At 43.2% G+C, this 23,638-nt stretch overlaps 1 protein-coding gene across 1 annotated transcript in view; it reads right to left on the bottom strand.

The window, feature by feature from the left end:
• The window catches only part of GPR89A (G protein-coupled receptor 89A), a 46,465-nt gene extending 23,343 nt beyond the window's left edge, over positions 1-23,122 (bottom strand). Inside the window, exons 1-7 of the mRNA XM_004581843.3 lie at positions 22,947-23,122; positions 14,517-14,576; positions 12,496-12,599; positions 8,181-8,287; positions 7,676-7,777; positions 1,582-1,702; positions 389-469 (exon numbers count right to left, since the gene is read on the bottom strand). Of these exons, the coding sequence (XP_004581900.1) occupies positions 389-469; positions 1,582-1,702; positions 7,676-7,777; positions 8,181-8,287; positions 12,496-12,599; positions 14,517-14,576; positions 22,947-22,988 (617 nt within the window). The 5' untranslated portion in view covers positions 22,989-23,122. The remainder of the gene's footprint in view (positions 1-388; positions 470-1,581; positions 1,703-7,675; positions 7,778-8,180; positions 8,288-12,495; positions 12,600-14,516; positions 14,577-22,946) is intronic.
• Between the last annotated feature and the right edge of the window lie 516 nt (positions 23,123-23,638).

The following is a 23,638-nucleotide window of genomic DNA, read 5'->3' as shown; positions in this document are numbered from 1 at the left end:
CTGGCCCCAATCCAGCCACAGCCATTGCAGGCATTTGGAAAATAGGCTGGCAAGGGAGCATTCTCTCTTTCTACCCCTCCACAAATAAATTTGGAAAGTAATGTGGAAATTTGGAAATAATATGGAAAGGAAAAAACAAAACAAAACACCAAAAGCCAAACTAGATACATGGTTTTGAAAAAGAACAAAATAAGAGTAATTGATCTGATTTCAAAACTTACATAATTATAGTAATCAAGATCATGTGATGTTAGAGCAACAGAACAGAACAGAGAACTCTGGCATAGTAAAACTAAAAAAGAAGACATTTTCTGCTAGCAGCAATTCACAGATAAATTTTCTTGTTGTGAATTTCTGACAGTACAAAGTTTTCATGAGCTGACCTTACCTTTTCTTTTTGCTTATGATCATATCCATGGTTTGGAGCAGCCGTCGTTCCAGGGCTAGAATATCTGTGTCAGTCACATTCCTAGAAGTATAAAGTGTTAACAATGTTTGGGGATCCCATCCTTGGGCACAATACAAAGCAATTGGAAAAACACATACACTTCAATTGTCTCCTGGATATTCTGGGACCTGTCTTCTAGGAAATATTAAAATGACTGTATTAAGCTACAACATTCTGTGGCTACAATGTTTATGGCAGCTCAGGGAAGTGGAAGGTTATTTATCTCTCTGTCTTTCTTAGCTTTGATCCAGTAATATTTAGGATATATGAAAAGCACACTGTGAATTTGGAATTCTTCCACTCTGCTTCTAAGAGGAACTGATTTTTACTGAAGCTGGGAGTACACTAGAAACATGTCTTGGAAAAGTGTGCTTGGGCTATTGCCATTTAATGAGGATTGAGCATCTGGCCTAGCAGTTATGACGCCCAAAATTCAGACTGAAGTGTGTGGGCTTAACAACTGTCTCCGGCTCACGACTCCAACTTCCTGCTAATGTAAACGCTGGGGAGCAGCAGCAATGATTCCAGTAATTGGGTTCCTGCTGCTCATTGGGAAACCTGGATTGGGTTCCTGGCTTCCAGTTTTTGCCTGGCAGTTGCAGGTGCTTGGCTGAGTAAACAGATGGACTGCTAAGATCTCTTTTAAAAAAAAAAAAAAGACAAATAAGGGGAAGCAATATACATTATATGACAGATAAGACACTTAGAGTCCTAAGAGAATATTTGTAGGGAAGGAGGAAGAATAATATGTAAGTAAGTATTAAATATGTTATGACATATATTCATGAAGAATGGGAGGGCCCAGCATGATGGCTCAACGGCTAACTCCTCCCCAGGCAAGATATGACCATTGGTTTGTGTCTTGGCTGCTCCACTGTCCCATCCAGCCTTCCTGATTGTGGCCTGGGAAAGCAGCAGAGAATGGTACAAAGCCTTGGGACCCTGTAACCGTGAGAGAGACCCAGAAGAAGCTATTGGCTCCTGACTCAGCTCTGGCCGCTGTGGCCATTTGGGGAATGAACCGGTGGATGGAGGATCTTTCCGTCTCTCCTTCCCTCTGTAAAATCTGCCTTTCCAATTTAAAGAAAGGAAAAAAGAACGGGAAAAAGAAAAAGCAACAAAGTGTTCATTACCTGAGGAAGTAAGACATGTAAGTATATGGGCAGTTGACAGCACCAAATCCAGAAAGTAGGGCCATGAAAGTCACCCCGATCACACCAACCCGGCTGATGAGCTGTTCTATGGATAAGATCCCTAAAAACATGAAAGCACATTCATGCAGGTAACACAGGTAAAAAGGCTCTCATCTGTATGGCAAAGGAAAACTCCGAACACATCCACCAGCACAGATGCCTTAACCCTCCCACACCAACAGTAAGTTATTAATTTGGAAGCCTATCTATAATAAATAAATTTCTACTAATTATCTTCTTATCCTTAGGCCTTAAAGTCATCCTTTTTTGCACAATAATAGTAAGAACTTAAAAAAAATTAATAATAGTTGTAAATAACAAAGTAAAATATTTTTAGTAAAAATTTTGGCAAAAAAAGTGAGGCATGCTGGGAAAGCACATGGCTAGTAGGGACACTGTGATGTTGACCTTTGATACATGGATTTCTCCCTTTGTCATACTTTTTAGGTTATATCTTATTCCTTGTTCACCCAATAAACACATCATGCATCTAATAAACAGGCTAAATTTATAGAAAAGCAACAATTCAAAGGCAGAGAAGAGCAGATAATCAGTTGGCTTCGGATTTTCAGATCTTTCTTATCATTTAAGAAGGCTAAAAATCAACTTAGGAACCAGAATAATACATGCTGCTGAGGGAAGTATTTGGAATAAATAAGATAAAGCAATACTGAAGAATAACTTGGGAAGTTTGGTGCCAGAGGGAAAAAAATTTAATTTAGTTTCTTTTCACTCCTTATTCCAGGAAAGAACTCACATCAGTCATTTACTCCCAAGGCCCAAAGGCACTGCGCTGCCATTCGTGAATTCTATCAGCTTTGAAACTACAAATTCCAATATTCCGCTTGTGGTCCCTGCCCTCTGCTCCTGTCCTTCCAGCTCCCTTGTTCTTCTATTTCCACCACACTGCTTGTAGAGCTCAGTGCCCTCCTGGCCTGCGGCACTTTGCTTCCCCGCTCCATCACCTAGCTGGGGGCCAACCTTGCTTGCTTGATCATATTTCTCCCACCTACCCTCTTCCTGCCAAAGCTCTAATCCTACAAAACCCAACCTTCTGCCCAGACCTAAGCTGCCTAAAATGCCAGAAAACATCCTGGTATTGGGGTAGTACACATTTATGGCCTATTGTCATCAACAGAGCTCATGCAATATTGAAAAAAATCCTATCTAGTTCCTGGCAGACATCTCACTCTACCTCCCTCAGCACTGGCTATTTAATCTATTCCACCCACCTTTGTCCATCTTTTTTAGTCAGTGCCTTTATTAGAAAATATAAGAGACAAAATATATCGTCACTCTAGTAGATACGTATATATGGGTGTGTGTGATATTCGCAAAACATCTCTCTTAGAACAACATGGTAAGCAAAACTAAGACATCTGTATCAGTGTTATCGGTCCTATTCAATTCCCTCTACATGCTACAGAAAAAAAGCACATGTATTCAAAGACAGTGACATACACTTAAAATATTTTTGGGGGGTCAGGGAGGACTGGTGACGTGGCATGGCATACTAAGCTTCTGCCTGTGGTGCCAGCATCCCATATGGGTGTCAGTTCTAGTCCAGGTGGCTCCACTTCTGATCCAGTTCCATGCTAATGGCCTGGAAAGCAGTGGAGGATGGCCCAAGTCCTTGGACTCCTGTACCCATGTAGAACATCTGGAAGAAGATCCTGGCTCTTTATTTTGGTATGGCCCAGCTCTGGCCATTTGGCCATTAGGGGAGTGAACCAGTCGCTGGAATATCTCTTTCTGCCTTTCCTCTCTGTAACTCTTTCTTTCCAACAAAAACAAATTCTGGAAAAAAAAAAAAAAAGTGATATTTGAGGCCTTGCTATGGCTAAGCCTCTGCCTGTAGTACCCGTTTAAATTCTGGCTTCTCCAGCTTTGATCCATCTTCTGGTGGATGGCCTGAGAAAGCAGTGGAGGATGGCCCAAGTCCTCGGGCCCCTACACTCAGGTGAGAGACCCAGGAAAAAACTCCTAGTTCCCAGTTTTGGACCAGCTCAGCTCTGGCCATGACAGCCATGTGGGGAGTGAACCGGTGGGTGGTAGCTCTCTCCCTTTCGTTCTCTTCATTTTGACAGCTTTTCAAATAAAAAACCAAATCTTTTAAAAAGTGATATTTATAATTTCCCCACAAAGATTTTAACTGATTACACTCTATTTGATATCTTCTCTGCAGTAGACTCTATGACACTAATCCATTCACTTCTTGATGACAATTACTAAATGGAAATTACTTGTTTATAATATTTATCTCTGTATTGTTTAGTTCCACTCACAAAAACAGTTTTAGGAGTGCAGAAACCAAGTTTGTTTTGTTCTTTTTTTTTTCTTAAAGATTTATTTATTTTTATTACAAAATCGGATATACAGAGAGGAGGAGAGACAGAGAGGAAGATCTTCCATCCAATGATTCACTCCCCAAGTGAGCTGCAACGGCCGGTGCTGCGCCGATCCGGTGCCGGGAACCAGGAACCTCTTCCAGGTCTCCCACACGGGTGCAGGGTCCCAAAGCTTTGGGCTGTCCTTGACAGCTTTCCCAGGCCACAAGCAGGAAGCTGGATGGGAAGTGGAGCTGCCGGGATTAGAACCGGCGCCCATATGGGATCCTGGCGCGTGCAAGGCGAGGACTTTAGCCGCTAGGCCACGCCGCCGGGCCCTGTTCTTAGTTTGTCTCTAGCAACCAGGTACTCATAAGCACTTGTGGAATGAGGAAATCCTCATCTGGCTTCTGCTGATTCTACTTTCCACTTCTCTTTTGAACTTGCATCCTCTTTACAGAAAGGAATTATTTCTCACTCATCTTTGCTTTCCTTATACGAAAGGATTACAACAAATATTTGTTGATTATGTGTCTATACCATTATTCAATAAAAAAATGAGAAAATGGCTTAATATAGAGGTCTTTAAAAAGTTCTTGAAAATAGGGCCTGGTGGCATGGCCTAGTGGCTAAAGTCCTCGCCTTGAACGCCCTGGGATCCCATATGGGCGCTGGTTCTAATCCCGGCAGCTCCACTTCCCATCCAGCTCCCTGCTTGTGGCCTGGGAAAGCAGTTGAGGACGGCCCAATGCTTTGGGACACTGCACCTGTGTGGGAGACCTGGAAGAGGTTCCAGGTTCCTGGCTCTGGATCAGCACAGCACCGGCTGTTGCGGCTCACTTGGGGAGTGAAACATCGGATGGAAGATCTTCCTCTCTGTCTCTCCTCCTCTCTGTATATCTGACTTTCCAATAAAAATAAATAAATCTTTAAAAAAAAAGCTCTTGAAAATACATATTAAGAAAAAACTGTGAACCATAAAATTTTTCTGCACCAAAATAATCTTGTGTTTAATCCAATCTTTTGCAAAATTTTAAAGTCCCTATTGCAGAGCTTGCTGGAAAAAAAATAGAAAAAAATCCAATCCCTTCTACTTTTACTCTTTTAACCTTGTGCTCCTTCATTAAATGTGTTTTTCTAGATACTGTCTACCTACTCCAAGCATTTCTTTTCTCTCTCTCTTTTTTTTTTAATATTTATTTTTGTTGGAAAGGTAGAAACAGAGAGAGGAAGATCTTCCATCCAAGGTTCACTCCTCAAGTGGCCGCAATGGCTGGAGCTGAGCCAATCTGACGCCAGGAACCAGCAGCTTCTTCCGCATCTCCCACGCGGGTGCAGGGTCCCAAGGCTTTGGGCCGTCCTCTCCTGCTTTCCCAGGCCACAAGCAGGGAGCTGGATGGGGAGCAGGGCCACCAGAATATAAACCAGTGTCCATATGGGATCCCGGTGCTTTCAAGGTAAAGACTTTAGCTGCTTGGCTATACTATTGTGCCAGGCCTTCCAAGCATTTCGGTTAAGATTTGGTCATATCTGGGCTCGGCACAATAGCGTAGTGGTTAATGTCACCGGTTCTAATCCTGGCAGCCCCACTTCCTCTCTATCTCTCCTCCTCTCTGTATATCTGACTTTGTAAGAAAAATAAAATTAATCTTTAAAAAAAAAAAAAAACCAGAATGTCTTCTAGCCTGGGCGTGGTGTGGTAGCCTAGTTGCTAGTCCTTGCCTTGCATGCTCCTGGCTCCCAAATGGGTGCAGGTTTATATCCCGGCTGCTCCACTTCTCATCCAGTTCCCTGCCTGTGGCCTGAGAAAGCAGTCTAGGATTGCTCAAAGTCTTCAGACCCTGTACCCGCATGGGAGACCTAGAAGCTCCTGGCTCCAGATCAGCTCAGCAACAACCGTTGCGGCCACTTGGGAAGGGAACCAGCTGACAGAACAGCTTTCTGTCTCTCCTCTCTGTATTTCTGACTTTCTAATAAAAATAATAAATAAATCTCAAAAAAGCTATTTAATAATAAAAATAATAAAAAAAAAATGTCTAGCCTCCCGAGACTCAGGCATTGCACCAGGAATTATCTTTGTTTTTTTTTTTCAGTATAAGTAAGGATGAGGTTTTAGTTATTGAGGTCTTCAGTTATTAATAAACCATACTGGTCGCAGGGAACGTCCTAGCCAAAAAAGCAGTTTATGTCTGGCTATTTAAGTCTCAGCTATTGCAGAAGCTTTCTTCTTGCTCATTTCTCCTAGCGGACCAAATAAGTTAAGACACCTGAGCATTCAGGCATAAAACTGAAATGCGTATTTATTGAAGTATAAAGGAAAGCTCAGAATTGAAAGTATCTTCCTAATTTTCTAGGTCAGAATTCTTTTAAGAATATTTGCATACAATTTAGAAAGGAGGATGGATATTTTCCCAGTCCCTCTGCTATGGGCTGGCTGCACAGAGGTTCAGGCTCTGCCTAACTTCTTGCATTGAAAATGAACTTTTTTTTGAGAGGAGACACCGACTCCTGAAAAACTTTTTTTTTATCCACTAATTCTAAACGTTTAATGTTATTTTTTGTTCCTAAAATACAAATACTCCTGAAAGAGAATTTTTATCATCACATAAGCAGTGGTCACAGAGCCTCCTGGGAAGCTAATAAAACCTTGCTGGGGCCCAGCGTGACAGTGTAGTTAAAGTCCTCGCCTTGCACGCGCTAGGATCACATATGGGTGCAGGTTCTAATCCCAGCAGCCGCTGCTTGTGGCCTGGGAAAACAGTCGAGGATGGCCCAAAGCCTTGGGACGCTGCACCTGCATGGGAGACCTGAAAGAGGCTTCTAGCTCCTGGCTTTGAATTGGCTCAGCTCCAGCTGTTGTGGTCACTTGGGGAGTGAATCATCGGACGGAAGATCTTTCTCTCTGTCTCTCCTCCTCTCTTTATATCTGCCTTTCCAATAAAAATAAATAAATCTTAAAAAAAAAAAGCTTGCTGAAAGCTCACCTCTAAATAAACACAGAAATATAGTCTCATAATTCTGTGTACAATATTAGGAGATTCATTTTGAGGACCCCTTTCTCCGCACTTAAACCCTTAGGGTTCATTCACTAAACTAAGGTCCAATATTCCTACTCTGGAATGAAAGAAGCCTGTTCCCAAGCCAGTATTTGATACCTCTTACAGTGAAACAAAGAATTTGGTTCAAAATAAAATTTTTTTTTTCTGGAAAAACAACTTGCTATACTTTTGACAGAAATTTTAAACATTCTTTTTCAAAATAGAAAATCAGGGCCCGGTGTGGTGGCCTAGCAGCTAAAGTCCTTGCCTTATAGGCACTGGGATCCCATATGGGCGCTGGGTCTAATCCTGGCAGCTCTGCTTCCCATCCAGCTCCCTGCTTGTGCCCTGAGCAAGCAGTTTGGAATAACCTAAAGCCTTGGGACCCTGTACCCGCATGGGAGACCCGGAAGAAGCTCCTGCTTCCTGGCTTCAGATTGGCTCAGCTCCAGCCATTGCCGACACTTGGGGAGTGAATCATCAGACGGAAGATCTTCCTCTCTGTCTCTCCTCCTCTCCGTACATCTTCCTTTCCAATTAAAAAAAAAAATCTTAAAAAGAAAAAGCCTGAAAGTTTTATAATACAATCATTTAAAAAAATCTTAAAAAAAAATTGAGAATCAATCAACCTCTGTGCCCACTTCCTCCCACTCCCAACATAACACTCACCATGTTTCGGGCTGAGAATGGGAAATGGATCTCCTAGTTTCCAGAAGAAATACATAAAGGTCAACCATAGGAGACATGAAAACAGCAGTCTCTGTTTATACACTGTGACAGGGGAGACAACAGACATATATTAAAAGACCTTTCTCTACTGAAAAATATGAATGCATATCATATACATTTAGCCATCCAGTCCACCTGGCAAATAAGAGACAGAACAATACAGTCTTCATTGAAAGCATCTTTAACATATCATAGGAGAAATTTGGTTGACATTAAGACATGGATTTAGCTAAGAGATACTATAGTGAAAATTAAAGCTGTGGTAGGGTAAATAATCAAATTATCAATTTCCTTTTTATGACCTTTCTAAAATATTGCATGGTAGTTTCAAGTAGCATTAGCTATGGAAAGTTCCATAGAAACAAAGGTATTCATGCTCTCAATCTCTAAGAATAAATTCTCTCCATCTATGTGCCAAGAGGAAACTCATGTAGTATTAACTCACATAGTCGGATGTTGCTCACGATAAAATAGCCAATGTAAAAAGGCACCATGAAAACCAGGATCAGCAGGATTACACACAGGTTCATTTTCCAGTGAAAATATCGGGAGCTGAAACAGAAGCCAAAGAATATCACTGGCAGAGCAGGGAGTGGCGGAGGGAAAGAATAGCGACTTCCCTTCACTTCAGTCTTCCAGACGATTTCTTGCGCTTTGAACGCAACCGCAGCCAACTAGGCTAGCTACTCACCTATAAAGGTTAAAAAATAAATTTTTTCAAAACAGTGTTTTATACATCTATAAAACCATTTTAGCCTGACAATTTCACTAATCAAAATAAGAATGTTAATGCTCTAGCCATATTCACAGTCACTATGTCTAAATGACAAATATTATTACATTTATCATATTTCATTACTGGCAGACTGGCTTCACTCAAAGCAAGAAATAAACAAAACTAAATGTTAACAGTAAAATATGCTTGCTATAGAATTAAGCATTTTATTTACATGATCATCTTACTATAGTTTATAAAGCCCATTTTGTTAAAATTTTTAGCATTTGTGCTTTTTGTAAGTTTTATAGACTATAGCTCACCCATTTAAAAGTATACAATTCAATGATTATCACAGGATGGCACGATGGCTCAATTGACTAATCCTCTAGCTGCAAGTGCTAATATCCCATGTGGATGCTAGTTCATGTCCCAGCTGTTGCACTTTCCATGTAGCTCCCTGCTTTATGGCCTGGGAGGACAGCTGAGGACGATTCATGCCCGTGGGCCCCTGCACCCACATGAGAAACCTGGAAGAAGCGCCTTGCTTCAGATCAACTCAGCTTTGGCCATTGTGGACATTTGGGAAGTGAACCAGTAGGTGGAAGATTTTTAATTTATGTCTCTCTATAAATCTGCCTTTTCAACAACTCAAAAAAATCTTAAAAAAAGAGAAAGAAATAATTTATTTATGTGAAAGGCAGAGTGGAGGGGAGATTGAAAGAGAGACATTGTCCCACAAAAGGGAGAGCTGTGCTAGGCAGAAGCCAGGAGTAAGGAACTCCATCTGTGTCTCCCATGTGAGCTGGCAAAAACCCAAGCACTGAGCTGCTTCCTGGGTCATTATCAGAGAGTTGGCTCAGAAGGGAAAGTGTGAGTCAATCCTAGACATTCGGCTAGGACATGCCGCCATGGCAACCAGGGTTTAATTCACAGCACATCATGCCCTCCCCAAGGTTTGAATTATTAAATATCAAAGTTTAAAAAATAGGAGTCAGAATAGACTCAATTTTGTTATTAAGTGATCTATCAAGAGATTCCAACCAGGGCCAGCACTGTGGCACAGTGGGTTGATCAGCCGCTTGTGATGGCAGCATCCCATAGCACAGCAATGATTTTAAATCTTGGCCAAAGGAAGGACAGACAGAAAAGAGGAAAGGGAAAGAAAAAAACCAAAGAAACCTTAAAAAAGAGATTATGATTCTCTTTCCCAAACTTCCCATATTTTGTGATTAACTGTCTACTATAAGGCTTTTAAGAAAGCCATGATTTTTCAACTTTGATTATGGCAAAAAAGGATTTAAAAGTAAATTTCTTAATAATATTTTAAAGTTTTTTTTTTTTTAAAGATTTATTCATTTTATTACAGCCAGATATACACAGAGGAGGAGAGACAGAGAGAAAGATCTTCCGTCCGATGACTCACTCCCCAAGTGAGCTGCAACGGGCCGATGCTTGCCGATCCGGTGCCGGGAACCTGGAACCTCTTCCGGGTCTCCCACGTGGGTGCAGGGTCCCAATGCATTGGGCCGTCCTCAACTGCTTTCCCAGGCCACAAGCAGGGAGCTGGATGGGAAGTGGAGCTGCCGGGATTAGAACCGGCACCCATATGGGATCCCGGGGCTTTCAAGGCGAGGACTTTAGCTGCTAGGCCACGCCGCCGGGCCCTTAAAGTATTTTTAAAATTTTTATTTGAAAAGGCAGATTTACAGAGAGGAGACAAAGAGGGAAAAATCTTCCATCAGATGGTTCACTCCCTATGGCCGCAATGGTCTCCAGACAGGAGCTTCTTTTTCATTTTCCAGGTGGCTGCAGGGGTCAAGGCCCTGGGCCGTCCTGCTGTTATCCCAAGTCATTAGCAGAGAACTTTTGGGACAAGAACTGGTGCCCAGATGGGATACTGGCACTTGTAGGAGGAGGAGGATTGATTTGCTATGTCATTGCACTGACCCCAAGAGTACATCTCCCAAGTCTCAAGTGTCAAAGGTCTAACCAGCTTAATTCATACTGACTGTAGGTCACACAATGAAAGGCCACTTTATGGTTACATTATTTTTTCTATTTGGTGATAAAAGTACAACAAATGTTGCCATAGTATAGCTAATGAATTCCAAATACAAGTGCTGGCTTAAAGAATCCTTAGGCTTGGAGCCAGCACCGTGGCATATAAGGTTAAGCCTCCACTGCAGAGCTAGCATCTCATATGGGCATCAGTTCGATTTCTGGTTGCTTCATGTTCGATCCAGCTCTGTGCTGATGGGCCTGGCAAAGCAGCGGAAAACAGCCCAAGTCCTTGGGCCCCTGTACACACATGGGACACTTGGGAGAAGCTCCAGGCATCTAGCTTTGTACTGACTTAGTTTCAGCCATTGCAGTCATTTGGGGAGTAAATCAGTGGATGGAAGAACTTTTTATTTCTCCTTTCCTCCGCAAAATCTGCCTTTCAAATAAAGATAAATAAATCTTTAAAAAAAAAAAAGAAAAAGAAAAACACTCAAGCTTGCGGTTTTATAGGCAACACACATCTTGGGTAAATGTTTAATGAACAAGTCCACTATTTGGGAAAGAGTAATGTGTCACTTTTAAGAAAATGTTTTGGGGCCTGGTGCTGTAGCCTAGTGGTTAAAATCCTCGCCTTGTACGCACCAGGATCCCATATGGGTGCCAATTTGTGTCCTGGCTGCTCCACTGCCTTCCCGTTCCCTGCTAGTGTCCTGGGAAAGCAGTAGACAGAGGATGGCCCAAAGCTTGTGGGACCCTGCACCTGTGTGAGAGACCTGGAAGAAGTTCCTGGCTCCTGGCTTCGGATTGGCTGAGCTTCAGCCGTTGTGGCTACTTGGGGAGTGAACCAGCAGATGGCAAATCTTTCTGTTCTCCTTCATTCTATAAAAATCTGACTTTTCAATACAAATAGATAAATCTTAAAAAAAAAGTTTTAAAAAATAATCTCAGTTTAATCAAACTTAATTATGCTTGTAAATCAAAAGCCAAGAAAGGAATGGAGCTCAGGCTGCATGGAGGAATTCTACTCTTCTCAGGCAGAGAACAGCCAATCAGCAGAACTGTGTGAAGGGCCACATCACAGGGCTCTAGTCAAGAGAACACTCCGTGGAAGATGGCTTCTAAGAGCAAAAACTGGGACAGTCTCTCGCAACCCTCTGAGTTCTTCTGAGGTAATACTCATTTTTCTCCTCAAACATCATACTCTTATTTTAAAAGAGTTAGTTACTTATTTTTATTTATTTGAAAGGCACAGTCAGAAAGAGAGAGAGAGAGATACACAGAAAGATGGCTCTTTCATCTTCTGGTTCACTCTCCACATACCCGTGACAGCCAGGATGCGCAGCTGGTCTCAAGTACAGGTGGCAGACCCAAGCATTGAAAAGTTGGAACTTGGGCCAGGCGGCATGGCCTAGTGGCTAAAAGTCCTCGCCTTGAACGCGCCAGGATCCCATATGGGCGCCGGTTCTAATCCTGGCAGCTCCACTTCCCATCCAGCTCCCTGCTTGTGGCCTGGGAAAGCAGTTGAGGACGGCCCAAAGCTTTGGGACCCTGCACCCATGTGGGAGACCTGGAAGAGGTTCCTGGTTCCTGGCTTCGGATTGGCACAGCACCGGCCATTGGGGTCACTTGGGGAGTGAATCATCGGACAGAAGATCTTCCTCTCTGTCTGTCCTCCTCTCTGTATATCTGACTTTGTAATAAAAATAAATAAATCTTTAAAAAAAAAAAAAAAAAAAAAGAAAAGTTGGAACTCAAATCCAGGCATACTGACATGGGTGTGGGCATTCTAATGCCAGCCCCTAAGCAAATCAGTACACAGAAGAGTCAGTGAAGCATTTCTTTTAGATAATCCATTTGTAAGCATTTAAAAATAAATGATTACTTGGTGGTGGAAGCCATATTTATTGTGATCATTGCAGGTATTTATTAATACTAAAATGTCACACAGTGGAATTTTTTCAGCTATGAGATCCAAGTAATTTTTTTTATCATAAAGCAGCACAGAATTTCAAGAGTTGAGTAGCTCAGTAGTCTTACTCACCTGCTATTTAATACTCCCAAGATTTCAAAGATGATGAGCTCAAACATGGTGCAGGAAAATGCAAAAGTCACAGAGAAGATCACTTGTACAACATACTGGCGCACCTGTTAAAGACAAATGCAGTCCAGAAGTTACTTGCTTATACGAAATACTGAAGCAATAATCTCTTTCTGCTTCCAAGCCAGAAACTTTTTTAACTTTATTAATTTATTTGAAAGGCAAAGTTAGAGAGGGAGATGCAGAGACATGTCTTCTGTCTCCTGGGTTCATCATTCCAGATGACCACAACAGTGAGGGTGGAACCAGTCTGAAACTAAGAGCCAGGAGTTTTTTCTGTGTCTCCCGCATTTGTGCAGGCCCTTCAGACTTGAGCCATCTTCTAATGCTTTCCCAGGCACATTCGCAGCGAGCTAGATTGGAAGTGGAGTGGCCTGGACTTGAACAGGCACCTGTATAGAATGCCAGTGCTAATCCAGCCACACCACAGTTCTGGTCCCTCAAAAATTTATTTTTAAGAAATTCTCACAGCATTGCAAACAGCACCATCGCTACAACTTACCTAGAATTAAAGAAACACATAAAAGTGGTAGCACTTTTAAGTCATGGCGTTTATCAGTATCATCCTATGGATGGAGAATTTAAAGTACAAGAAGATAAAATGACAAGGTTAGAAGTAGCACTAAGAATTCCTGATACGCATGAGGGCAAGAGCCATGGCTGAACAGGTTAATATTCCACAATGTGGCGCCAGCATCCCAAATGGGTGCCAGTTAGTATCTCAGATGCTCAACTTCCAAGTCAGCTCCTTGCTTGTGGACTGCAGGAAAAGGGGAGGTTGGCCTGAGTCCGTAAGCCCTCGCACTCACATGGGGGACCTGGAAACGGTTCCTGACTCTCAGCTTTGGATCAGCTCAGCTCCAGCCACTGTGGCCATTTGGGGAGTGAGCCAGTGATATGGAGACCTTTTCTCTCTTTCCTTCTTTCTGTAAATCTGTCTTTCCAAAAAAAAAAAAAAAAAGGAAGGGGGAAAATTTCTGACGTACATTGACAAAAAAAGGTAAGTTTGCCAATTATAGTTAATGCTAAAAGGGGTTCTTCAACACTATAGCTCCTGGATTAATTCAGAAACCTTTCTTGGGAGCCTCAAAGAACAGAGTAGATCTGTACCTCCAGACTCCTGGGCTCTTTCAGACTATAACCCAAACTTCCTGAGAAGGTTAATGGAGAACATCTTAGAAATTATCCAAAGGTAGTAAGTACATAGTTATTAATTCTGTTATTCTATTACTGAATTAGCAGGATCAGTTAGGAAATGTCCAGTTTAGGGTGGTGATTTGCTTATCTGAGGCAGAGGGAAGAGTAGTCAGGAGGGGAGGAGAGGGCAACTGAGAGAGAGAAAATCACTTCCCCAAACCCTCAAGGACCAGAGTTGGGTCAGCTGCGAGCTGGGAACTCAATCCAGTTTTCCCATGTGGGTGGCAGGGATTTAACCTCTTGAGTGATGGAGATCACCTCCCAGGGTCTGCACTGGCAGGCATCTGGAACTAGGAGCCAGAACTTGAACCCAAGCACTCCAATGTGGGACTTGGCATGTTAACAGCTAAGCCAAACGCTTACACCTAACGTGGATAAGTCAAAGCTCAATGGAAGATCCAGACAGCCTTGGAATTTTGGTATAAATTTAGAATACAGGATTGGTAATTCAGGACTAGACAGAAAGTGAAAGGAAACATGATGAGACATACGTTAAATTCTTTACCAAAGAATAACTGACTTCTATTCAGTGTATCTTCAGGTCAGAGTAAGTCAGGACACCAACTTTTTGGCTACATGTGACTAGCCTTTTTTTCCTCTCCGAAATCAACAAAATCAAACACCCTACAATGCAATGGCTACCTAGTACTCATCTGAAAAAACTTCCTAGTTCGGCATTGAATATGACCTTCACTGTAGGCATTTTGTTTTATAGTCAACTTAAATTCATAAAGTATAAACATAATGCAACAACAATTTTTTCTTACCTCATAGTCCTTAAACAATTGGCGCATGAAGAAAAGCCACCCAAATCCAAAAAAAAGTATCTGGAGGAGAAAGAAGATAGAATGTCAATACACAGCTTCTTTTGAGAAATGCTTGATAAGATTAAAAGCCTGATTAAAAAATTATGATTTTTATTTCCTGTTAATTTCAGAGATTAAAAAGCAGGTTTGGGGCCTGGCGGCATGGCCTAGCGGCTAAAGTCCTCGCCTTGAAAGCCCCAGGATCGCATATGAGCACTGGTTCTAATCCCGGCAGCTCCACTTCCCATCCAGCTCCCTGCTTGTGGCCTGGGAAAGCAGTCGAGGACGGCCCAATGCTTTGGGACCCTGCACCCGCGTGGGAGACCTGGAAGAGGTTCCTGGTTCCTGGTTCCCAGCTTTGGATCGGCGCGCGTCGGCCATTGCGGCTCACTTGGGGAGTGAATCATTGGACGGAAGATCTTCCTCTCTGTCTCTCCTCCTCTCGGTATATCTGAATTTGTAATAAAAATAAATCTTTTTATTGGCATTACTTGCTTGGCATATACTTGCAAAGAGGGAATTTCAACTGAACTTGAACTATGATTATGCAACAAGGTGGAGGAACCCACCATGGGGGGAGGGTGGGGGGAGAATCCCAGATTCTATGTAATTACAACGCAATGTAATTAATGAGTAAATTTAATAATAATAATAAAAAAAGTAACAGAAACAGAAAAAAAAATAAAATTCCTTCTAAAAAAAAAGCAGGTTTGTTCATAACTACTTATTAAAGCTCATAACATCGAAAATAGATGTTTAAAAGGCTCTTAGATTTTTGAAACTCTCCCTGCTATTGGATGTGCTTCTAAGTTATACGAAAGTGGAAATTCATATTTTTCCATAGCTCTGTAATAATCACTGTGTGAGTCAGAGGAATCAGCAAGTAAAAAATGAGTTAATGAAACTTGTTTCTTACAAGTGATCTCTATTTGCAAGTTAAAAAAATTTTTTTAATGGAAAAGAAATGAGAAAAAAATCAGGAAATGGTAGAAAGATTAATATTTTTGATTACGTATTTCCTTCAGCAAGATTCTTCAGCTTCTTTACCATCCTGTTTCATTTCTGTAAAGTGCTTTCCATCTCAGTGGAAAGCCAAGAGGCTGCAGGATCCACTTTTGTCAGTTCTGTTTCAAACTGGCATCACAGACAGCAGCCACATGACAGCTGACAAAGCTGGTTTGTTTTTCCACTAGTAAATAGAACCTTCTAACTATTTACACACACATACATGCTGACAGGACTCCTCTATTCTTCCTCTACTGGATGGGAAATTTAACTATGAATCAACCCTTTCATGCTTTTCTACTGATTCTGGGAACAAGAGTTAACTCCTGAGCACTATTTAGCAAGAGCTACTCTGGCCCCTGGCCTGTGCCACCCAGGCCTATCTAACACCCTGTTAGCCACACGGGGCCTCTGTGGACGCCGTCTTCTGCCAGAACTTTGCTCCAGCTCTCTCCCACTTATCCCACAGGTTCCAACTTATGCATAACTTCCTCTGGAAGGCCTCTCGCTCTTTCCAAATGATATAACTTGTTTTTTAAATATATAATCCTACTGCATTGTGTACTTCCCTTGTTAATGCAAAAACACACTTTTGTAATTTCTAATTAAAAATTTTAAGGCAATGAATTATAAGTTCAACTGCAAAGTTTTGTATCCTATCCTCAGTACACAGGACAGTGCCTGGTACCTAGCACGCTCTCCATAACTGTTTGTAAAATTGCTTAAACGGCCGAAAGCAAAAAATGGATAGGCTTTCAGCAACATTCAGCCTCAAATTATCCATATTAACTTGTGTGTGCTGTGTTAGATGCTGGGGAAGCAGATGAGGAATATAGTCACCACCTTCAAGGAGCTTGTATGTGCAAGTAGACTCTAAAGAAGCCAAGTCACACTGGGTTTGTATAGATTTTCTGGGACAGAATACCTGAGCAGAAGAACTTTGTAAAAGTTATCTATTTTCATATTTTATTTGAAAGGGAGAGAGCAGACAGATGGAGGGAGATCTGCCAGTTCACTCTGCAAATGCTCAACAGCCAGGGCTGGGTCAGGCCAGACCAGGAGCTGAGAACTGAACTGGAACGTCAGCAGAAAACTGGACTAGCAGTGGAACAGCATACTCAAAGCACGGTGCTCACACATGGGATGCAGGACTTCCAGGCAGTGACTTCACCACTGTGCCAGATGCCTGCTTCTAGAGGTTTTAATTTGGGATTATAAACCTGAATTGTGGGTAAAAGTTGAGATTATGTACATTTTCAAAAAAGATTTATTTTACTTTGTTTTTATTTGAAAGGCAGAATTACACACAGAAGGAGAGATGGATCTTCCATTCACTGGTTCACTTTCCAAATAGCTGCAACAGCCAGAGCTGGATTGCTCCGAAGCCAGGAGCCTCTTCTGAGTCTCCCATGTAGGTCAGAGGCCCAGGGACTTGAGTCACTGTCCACTGCTTTCCAAGACGGCACAAGCAGATAGCTAGACGGGAAGCAGAGCAGCCAGAACATGAAGTAGTGCCCACATGGGATGCTGGTGCCACAGGCAGAAACCAAGCCCACTATGCCATGGTGCCAGCCCCCAGGATTATGCAAATTTCTCAAGATAAGTTCTAAGGTACTAATTACATATTTAAAGATTTCCACTGTCCCTAAAATATTAAAAACTCTACTAAAAAATAAATAAAAATTAGGCAAATAAAAGAGATGATGGGAGTAGGACAGTTTTCGACAGCAAAGAGCATGAGTAAAGGCACAGATGTAAGAAATGGCATAATGCCTGCTGGGAACGATACACAATCTGGTTTGTTAACGAAGCAAATATTTACAAATGTAGCTGGAAAGGAGAGAAAAATACTGCTCACTGAGAGCCCTGATTGCCACCTGAGTAAGTTTTGATTATAGTCTGTACGTGATTTGGGTCATGCAACAGGAAGACGACATGGTCAGACCTTACAGAAGCCTCTGTTGGACTAGTGGAAGGATACATCGCGGCAGGACGACAAACACAGGGAGCTGTTATAAAAGTCAGGAAGAGAAACTATGGGCTTAAATTAAGACACATGTGACAGAGAGGATGCAACAGATTTGAGATATATTATTTAGAAAGTGTTTATTAGAAAGTAAATGGGCAGGACACTCCTCACCAGTCTGTCTCCGGTGCTTCTTATGGCCAAAGAACAGCATTGCCTCACCCTCAGTTACCTTGGGGCCTGGTGGCAGGTCTAAACCCTGAGAATATTAAAGATGTGTGCACTTTAAGTGCCAATAAAAACTATACACTGTAATAAAAAAAAAAGAAAAAGAAAGAAAGTAAATGAGCAAGGTGCCAAGGATGACAGGTTTGGAATACAGGATGAAGAAAGATGCCAATTAATTTTACATAGTGAATACTGAAGGAGAAGGTTTGGTATGTGGACAAAGAATGGGGAATTTTATTTAAAGGTTTATTGGAAAGGTAGAGTTTGATAGTCAGAGAAAGAGAGAGAGAGCGCGAATGAGCTCCCATCTGGTTCATTCTCCAAATGAACATAATGGTCAGAGCTGAGCCAATCCAAAGCCAGGTGCCAGGAACTTCTTCCAGGTCTCCCATGTAAGTGCAGGAGACAAAATGGTTGGGCCATCTTCTGTTGCTTTTCCAGGCACATTAGCAGGGAGCTGGACTAGAAGTGGAACAGTTGGGACTTAAATTGGCACCCATATGAGATGTTGGCACCACAGGCTTACTTTGCTATACCATAGTGCTGTCCAGAAGACTTTGCTTTTAGAAATGCTAAGGGAACCCAGTTAGGCATGTTGAGCAGTTATTCAAGTGCTTGGCAGGGCCGAGAGTTACCTGTGAGTTGAAATCACCAAAGTGTGAGAGATCATCCAGGAACAGAGTATATAATAGAGAACAATGTAGTAATAAGAAGCAAGCCATGGAGGGTGGGAATGGGAAGAAACCAGGAAGGATACCAAGAAGGAATGGTCAGAGGCACCAACATGGTGTCCTCAGAGTATGGAAATACAGTTTAAAGGAGTATTAAATGAAGCAATAAGAGAAACAAAGACTTAAAAATGTTCAAATGAGGACGCGAGTTGGAGGCAGAAAACAGGTTGGCGATGACTGGAAGGTATGGCAGCGGATGTGAGAAGCACAAATCAGTCTAGAGGGAGCTTTTGGTAACAATCAGAGAGGTGAGCTTGAAAAAAGGAATCTGAGGAGAGTGATGGAGACTCAAAGAAACCATGAAAGGAGCGGTATAAGGAACAGATTCAAAGGGCTGGTGCTGTAGCGTAGTAGGTACTGGTATCCCACATGGGTGTTGGTTCACATCAGGGCTGCTCCACTTCTGATCCAACTCACTGATGATGTGCCTGGGAGGGCAGCAGAGGTCGGCCCAAATCCTTGGGACCCTGACCTGTGTAGGAGACCTGGAAGAAGCTCCAGGTTCCTGGCTTCAGATCGATTCAGCTATAGCCCTTTTGGCCATTTGGAGAGTAAAATAAAAGATGTATGATCATTTCGTCTCTTTGTTTTCTCTCTGTAAATCTGCTTTTAAAATAAAAAAAAAAATCTTAAAAAAAAAGTGATTCAGTGGGCTAAGGGTTAAACCCATGGCACTGGTGAGCTGCAGAGCTGTGTTAGTAGTCAGGCCTCTGTGCTGACAGTAGACAAATTATAGCAGTGATTGAGTATGGGCTTTTACATGAGAAAAAAAAAAAAAAAGAACAAGATGGTATGAGAACACACTTTGGATTTATAAATACACATCAACTAGAAAAGGGCAAGTAGATTAGAAAAAATAAGGCTAGACTATCCAAGGGACGGTTTGGCTACTATTAATAATTACCACTGGGCCCAGCGGCGTGGCCTAGCGGCTAAAGTCCTCGCCTTGAAAGCCCCGGGATCCCATATGGGTGCCGGTTCTAATCCCGGCACCTCCACTTCCCATCCAGCTCCCTGCTTGTGGCCTGGGAGGGCAGTTGAGGATGGCCCAATGCATTGGGACACTGCACCCGCGTGGGAGACCCGGAAGAGGTTCCAGGTTCCTGGCTTCAGATCGGCGCGCATCGGCCCGTTGCGGCTCACTTGGGGAGTGAATCATCGGACGGAGGATCTTCCTCTCTGTCTCTCCTCCTCTGTGTATATCTGGCTGTAATAAAATGAATAAATCTTTAAAAAAAAGAAAATAATTACCACTGGGCCCAGCGGCGTGGCCTGGCGGCTAAACTCCTCGGCTTGAAAGCCCTGGGATCCCATATGGGCACTGGTTCTAATCCTGGCAGCTCCACTTCCCATCCAGCTCCCTGCTTGTGGCCTGGGAAAGCAGTTGAGGACGGCCCAGTGCTTTGGGTTCCTGCACCCATGTGGGAGACCTGGAAGAGGTTCCTGGTCCCAGCTTTGGATCGGCGCAGCACCGGCCATTGGGGTCACTTGGGGAGTGAATCCGCAGATGGAAAATCTTCTCTATATCTCCTTCTCTCATTGAATCTGACTTTCCAATAAAAAATAATATAAATCTTTTTTAAAAATCTGTCTTTAAATCTGTTCCCAGTGGTAATTATTTTTTTTTAAAGATTTATTTATTTATTTATTTTTATTGGAAAGTCAGATATACAGAGAGGAGGAGAGACAGAGAGGAAGATCTTCTGTTCGATGATTCACTCCCCAAGTGACCGCAATGGTTAGAGCTGAGCTGAAGCCTGGAGTCAGGAGCTTCTTTCAGGTCTCCCAACTGGGTGCAGGGTACCAAGGCTTTGAGGCATTCTCTACTTCCTTCCCAGGCCACAAGCAGGGAGCTGGAAGGAAAGTGGAGCAGCAAGGAATACAATCCGGCATTCATATAGGATCCTGGTACAAAGTAAGAGTTCAAAGACCACACTTACTGAGGAGGTCTTCAAACAGCTCATGGAGGGGGCCTGGTGCTAAAGTGGCCTAGTGGCTAAAGTCCGTGCCTTAAACGTGCCAGGATATCATATGGGCGCAGCACTGGCCACTGTGGTCACTTGTGGAATGAATCAGTGGACAGGAGATCTTCCTCTCTGTCTCTCCTCCTCTCTGAATATCTGACTGTGCAATAAAAATAAATAAATCTTTAAAAAATAAAAGTTGATGGAATTAGGACCAGAATTGTGGTACAGTGAGTTAAGCCACCACCTATAAAGGTGACTTTTCACATTATAGTGCCAGTCTGACTTCTGGCTTCCGATGCAGATTCCTGCTGTTGGGCCTGGAAAGCAGCAGATAATTGTCCAGGTACTCAGGCCCTGGCACCCATACGGCAAACTAGCAGGGAGTTCCTGTTTCCTGACTTTGCCCTTGCCCACCCCTGGATATTGCAGCCATTTGAAAAGTGAACCAGAGAATGGAAGATTTGTTTGTCTGTTTCTTTCACTCTATGTTTCAAATAGACAGGCAAAATCTGGAAAAAGCAAAACAAACCAAAAAACCAAGATGAAACATTAATTTAAAAATGTGCACTATTAGAGACATTATGCACTATTTTTTAGTTTTGTATGCCAAATTAAATGTATCTTTTAATTCCATTTTCCATAAATACTTTGAAATGCTATTTTTTTGGTTAAAGATTGATTTATCTTTATTGGAAAGTCAGATATACAGAGAGAAAGAGAGACAGAGAGGAAGATCGTCCATCTGCTGATTCACTCCCCAAGAGGCAGCAACGGTCATTGCTGAGCAGATCTGAAGCAAGGAGCCAGTAGCTTCTTCCTGGTCTCCCAAGTGGGTGCAGTGTCCCAAGGCTTTGGGTACTCCTCAACTGCTTTCCCAGGCCATAAGCAGGGAGCTGGAAGGGAAGCAGGGCTGCTGGGACAAGAACTGGCACCTGTATGGGATCTTGGCACGTGCAAGGGTAGGACTTTACCCTATGCTACCATGTTGGCCCCAGAAATAATGATTTCAAACTCTGCAAATAAAATGGATGTTATACAGCTTTCTATTTGAAACAGTATACTTTTAGAATTATATGGAGAAGAGCTTCGACCCTGAGATTTAACATGTACTCTAGAACTGCTAAGTCTTATGACTGTATGGTGGGCTCAAAACATGAGTCAGATAACAGCTGCTTTTTTGAAATGACCGCTGGATTGAAAATTAGCTAATGAAATCTAACAAAAAGATGGCCACTAACAGGACAGTTATTAACTAATTGGAAAAGACTCATAGGGCTAGTGCTGTTGGAGTAGCAAGTTAAGCCTCCAGCTGCGACACTGGCATCTCTTATGGGTGCTGCTTCGAGATCTGGCTGCTCCTCTTCTATGTGGTGGTAGTATAAGGGGTGTGGGTGAAGGGTGTTATGGAAGCAATACAAGGACATCTAGCACAGTGTGGAGGACATTCTTGTATGAACAAGCTGAGATCAAAAGGTTAAGTAGGAGTTAACCGCAACCAAGGGGATGGGAGGTGGTGGGGGCATTCCAGAGAGAACAAACTGGAAATCTGGAGACAGGTTAGCAGGGTCAGATACAGGTGCTAAACTAAGTTTGGAAGTCTAAAGTGAAGTGAGGATATGTGCAGGGCTTAAGAGCCAGGTTCCTACAGCAAGTGGCTCTGTAAGTTATGCTATGTATTCAGAGGCTAATATACTAAGAGTTGGCAACAATTACTTCTTGGGTGCTTGCACTTAAAAACGGGGTACATAGCTGTGGCCAAGACAGGGTCTCACAAACAAATTCAGAAATACGTAAATGATACATCATAAATACTAGGAAGAAAAAAGAGTAACAATGGATGATATGGGAAGAGGGGCTCACTAGATCAAGATTTAAAAGAATATCTTATGTTGGTAAACTCAGAACTTAATATATTGGTCCATAAATGTTCATGGACACGTACGAATGAATGAAAGCAGCTCATCGAGAAGAAACGAGGGTGAGAAAATGATCCGAAAAGAATGGGTGGCAAATCAAGAGGACCAACTGTTATCACACAAACCACACATTTAAGTACCAGCGACAAACACACTGCATCCGCATCCAGGATTGGATCACCGGCAGCAAACCCCTACGTGCTCCCAGTGTTGCGCGCTGACGGGCGCCCTGAGCCACTCGGCTGGCCACTCCACGGTGGGCGGCACGGCCGAGCAGCCCAAGGCGGCTATGGGTCGCTGCTTTAGGGTGGCTCCGCGTAGTGCCGAGGCCAGAAGACCCCTCCCAAGTCCTGGAAGGCAGCCGGGTCGGGATCTGAACAGCAGTGGCAAGGCAGCCTCAGACCAACAGGGCAGAAGGAAGGGACGGGGCGCGGCCAACCCCACACCCTCTCCGCTCTCTGGGTGCCAGGCTGGGAGACGGGCACCTGAGCCCCGGGCAGCGCCTAGAGCCAAGGCCGGGAGAGGCGATTCCGGGAAGGCAGGCAGAAGGGTGCCGGGGGAAGCGGGTGGTGACGCACCTGGGAAGTAATCATGACGCTGGAGTCGATGAGGAAACTCATGGTGAAGCCTAGGGAGAGCTCGTGCTTCCATGTCCCGCGCCTCAAAGCCACCACACGCTGGGGCCACTGGCTCCCTCGCCCAGGCGGCCTTTGCCCGGCAGCCGGCACCCAGACAGAGCGGCGCGTCCGCTTGACGCAATCAAACTGAGCCCTAGCCAGCCAATCAGCGGCCAACTTCGGCGCTTCCCGCCTGAGTCCGGGAGTGGGCGGGGCCGACTGAGGGCGTCGTGGCTCGGGGGCGGGGCTTCCTAGAAGTTTGCCAACAGGGGCGGGCGGAAGTGATGCTGTGAACCCCGCAAGACAGGTACAGTGCGATGTAGCATATCCTTTTCTGTAGCTGAAGGAACTGGGGTCTGAGAGCTAACGTCTTTTTAAAACAATTTTTTTGAAGTGATAATTGCATTTTTGTAATGGTTGTAACTAAAAAGTGGAAGTTAATAGTGATTACCATAATGTTAGGCCCTAAGTGGCAAGTTTTGTTATAAATGTTGCAATGTTGACCTGGCTATGTAGACAGTTATTAAGCTGCAAGTGAAAAAAGAGTGGAAAGGAAGGAAACAGTTTAGCAAAGCGGCCAAACAAGTAAATTTCTAATGCGACAGCAAAAAGCGCATCATTTATTGCAAGAATACACCATCTTGCATTCTGTA

Source organism: Ochotona princeps, chromosome 2 (genome assembly GCF_030435755.1).
Source record: "Ochotona princeps isolate mOchPri1 chromosome 2, mOchPri1.hap1, whole genome shotgun sequence".
Lineage (NCBI taxonomy): Eukaryota > Metazoa > Chordata > Mammalia > Lagomorpha > Ochotonidae > Ochotona > Ochotona princeps.
This window is presented reverse-complemented; position numbering and strand designations above follow the sequence as displayed.